The 3,712-nt window shown below is 41.6% G+C and overlaps 1 protein-coding gene across 1 annotated transcript; it reads right to left on the reverse strand.

Annotated features, from left to right (window-relative positions):
* Positions 1–354: 354 nt before the first annotated feature.
* LOC311486366 (adenosine receptor A1-like) lies at positions 355–2,977 on the reverse strand. Its single transcript, XM_084542179.1, has 2 exons — positions 2,553–2,977; positions 355–2,313 (listed from the first exon to the last, which is right to left on the reverse strand). Exons 1-2 carry the CDS (start codon positions 2,879–2,881, stop codon positions 1,674–1,676), a joined length of 969 nt encoding a protein of 322 aa, XP_084398305.1. The 5' UTR covers positions 2,882–2,977; the 3' UTR covers positions 355–1,673.
* Between the last annotated feature and the right edge of the window lie 735 nt (positions 2,978–3,712).

Below are 3,712 nucleotides of genomic sequence, written 5' to 3' on the forward strand. Positions count from 1 at the left end.
CATGTTTGACAAAAAAAATGATGAGTCCAGATTAGGGATGCGCGATATGGACTAAAAATTTTATCCCGATAATTTCTGGTATTTATCACGGTAACGATAAAAATGACGATAAATAAACACCAATTCAGCCTAATCTTTTTTTTTTGGCTTTCTTCATATTCTGGTTTGTGCTTGTGTTTGAGTTGGTGGAACAAATTAGTGGGGTTACTGTCCTTTTTATGCACTGTTTGTTTGCAAACCTTGCATGTTGTAATTTGCTGCACCACATCAGACTTTTTAACTCCTTCATGCTTAGTGTCGCGAATTCGCGACGCACTGTTTCCGTTCAGACTGCAGCCGAAATAACGCATGTAATACTCCAGTGTCGGTTTGTGCACATTCAAAATTCTCGTAGGACCGGCCGGAGTGGTAAGCAAAAATACAAATATTTAATTTCTTCATATAATTGAAAAATTCATTCAGGCGTTAAGGAGTTAAAACCAAACCAGTTCCAGATAATGGAGGTGGAGCCTCGTTTAGGAACGAGCTCCTCGCTGCCTGGCGTATCTGCTCCGCCTTCCACCATTGTCAGTTTGTCAATATTCCATATGTGTTGGGCTGCTAGTGTGTCACGCACATATATACGTCATCTATGGGAATTTATCGTTTTTATCGCGGGATGACATATTCTTACCGTGGGGAATGTTTTTGACGATATATCGTAAATGATGAAATATCGCACATCCCTAGTCCAGATTTACCCTGTTTCAGAGTGATGGGCGCATCAGGGTAAGAAGAGAGGCAGATGAAGTGATGCACCCATCATGCCTAGTGTCTACTGTACAAGCCTGTGGGGGCAGTGCTATGATCTGGGGTTGCTGCAGTTGCTCAGGTCTAGGTTCAGCAACATTATGTGCCCAAAGAATGAGGTCAGCTGACTACCTGAATATACTGAATGACCAGGTTATTCCATCAATGGATTTTTTTCTTCCCTGATGGCACGGGCATATTCCAATATGACAATGCCAGGATTCATGGGGCTCAAATTGTGAAAGAGTGGTTCAGGCAGCATGAGACATCATTTTCACACATGGATTGGCCACCACAGAGTCCAGACCTTAACCCCATTGAGAATCTTTGGGATGTGCTGGAGAAGGCTTTGCGCAGTGGTCAGAGTCTCCCATCATCAATACAAGATCTTGGTGAAAAATGAATGCAACACTGGATGGAAATAAATCTGGTGACATTGCAGAAGCTTATCGAAACAATGCCACAGAGAATGTGTGCTGTAAGCTAAAGGCGAAATATTAGAGTGTGCGACTTTTTTTTTGGCCAGGCAGTGTATTCGTGGGTAGCTGTCGAATTTAGGAAAAAGAAACTCTCATTTCCTGCTTTACTCGGAACTTCACTTTTAATAGTCATGCCATTTTATTCAGAAACTAGTCAAATGCAGACATAGTATGATTCTGCATGCGTCAAATTCTGGAACTAAAAGCAATACAAAGATTTTAAAAGTGGAAAACAATGGGCTCAGCAGTGCAGATATGCTGGAAAATAGGAGCTTAAATTGATTCTCTAAAATAAAACAGCTGACTCAAATGCAAAGAAAATGTATCAATCTTTGCTGTCCACCATGTGCATCATAAACATGATTTAAAGGTCTGATCATTACAAACAGGAAGCAAGCAAACAGCTCACTGGTTGTATGCCACAATGTTACTGCTGGGACAGCTGTCGGTTGTCTGACTGGTTTGAGATCTTTCTGCTGCCCAGGGAGTACACCGTCTCCAAATCTTCACATAGGCAGCCCTGATCTTTTGTATTTTGAACGCATACACAACTGGATTGACGGCGGAGTTAGCATGAGAAAGCGCAATGCCAATATAGAAAGCTGTTTCTGGTACATCAATCTGACTGCCAAAGTAAACAATGCAGTTCATTATGTGGAGCGGGAGCCAGGACAGGGCAAACAGAACCAAGACCAGACACAGAGATCCTGCCAGCTGTCTCTCTTTCTTCAGGTAGGTCAGAGACTGGTTTTGGGCACCGTTGCCTGGTTTTTCTCGAAGGTTTCCACGAATGCTACCGAATACATAGCTGTACAGTACAGTCATCACTAACAGGGGTGTCAGGGTACAGAGAAAAAAGTTGAAGTAAACCAGGTAAGACATGGGGATCACAGAGACAAACTGGCAGACAATTGTAGAATTGGACTGAGACAGGTTTGTGTGGTTGTACCATCCAAGCATGGGAGCAAAACTCAGTGGTGTTGCAACAAGCCAACATGCTGCTACCACAAGACAAGAGTGTCTCTGTGTTACAGTCCTTTTGTACCTACAAAAAAAAAATTTCATCGGATACATGCATTAGTATGTTCTGACCAGAGTCACAAAAAGAATTCCAAATAATAATATGACTACATTTTTTTAAAGTGTTAAAAGAGGACTATAGTTATCTTACAATGTCTTTGTGAGCACAGCTGAGCAATGATGCCTTTTAGTAATTAGGTACTTTTAGCGTGGCAGCTTCAGTGCTCTTTTACAGTAAGTGTTAGTATGAGTGAACAATCTCACTTGAGAGGGATATACACCCGGAGGAAACGGTCCACTCCAATAGCCAGCAGAGTCAGAACTGAAACTAGGGTCAAGAGGATGACCACACAGCTGATGAAGAGACAGGTGTTGAATGAAGTCTCCACTCGTCCATCCACCACCACAGCCAACGGTATGGCCACACAGCCGACCATAAAGTCAGCTACAGCCAGAGACACAATAAGGCAGAAGGTGGGTTTCTGAATGCTCTTACTGGTCCACAGTGCCAAAATAACCAGCAGGTTACCCAGACAGCAGCTAACAGCGATCAGCACTTCTGTCAACGTGTAGATCATTTCTCCCAGATCCATTATGCTTCCTATGCAGCTGATGATTGAAGGCTGATGGAGTGCAGGACCGAATGTGCTGTGTGCTCTTGTGAACCTTTTGAGGAAGTCCCTTTTAGCTCTTTTAACGGATCTTAGAATGTGACAGATCTACAAGTATATAAAAAGAAAATTGAACCACTGGTAGTTGACTTTGTTTGAACGTGCTACCAGAAAACCACATCCTTAATGAAAATAGCTTGGTTATACCTCCACTGTGGCTGAACATGCACAGGTATTGCAAGATCTAAAGTGAACACTTTAACCTTTGTTCGCTAAAGAGACACTTGTTATAGAAGCTTTTCAAAAAGTTAATTTTAGGTTAGTCTGGTCATGTTGGTTTCCAAAAAAATCCTCCAGCACTGCACATGGTCTGTGTTTAAAGCTAGTTCATTAATGCCTCATAAATGTAAGTTATCTTATCTTAACTTATCTTATCTTATTTAATCGACTCCCTAAAGAGCGACCCCAGACCAACCCTCTGTCATCAATGTAGCATTTGGTGCATTTGGTACATAAGCAAAAATCTTAAGAAACAATATACAATATACATTGATCAGGCAAAACATTATCTAACCATGTGGTTTTGTTCCCTAGACATTACCAAATGTGTTGTTTCCTTGCACTCATCAAGTGTTTCCAGATTTGGACTGGACTTTTTTTTTTGTGTGTGTGTGTATTTTACCTGACAGAACCACACCTTCAGTGAAGGTCAGTGTCCCAAAAATATAATGGGAAATGAGTGTCTACACAAGAGATATTCCATCCCAAGGCTTTTGTCTTAGATGTGTCACCTCTTTAACAAGTAGGAGAACG

This window comes from Chelon labrosus (genome assembly GCF_963514085.1).
Source record: "Chelon labrosus genome assembly, chromosome: 4".
Classification (NCBI taxonomy): domain Eukaryota; kingdom Metazoa; phylum Chordata; class Actinopteri; order Mugiliformes; family Mugilidae; genus Chelon; species Chelon labrosus.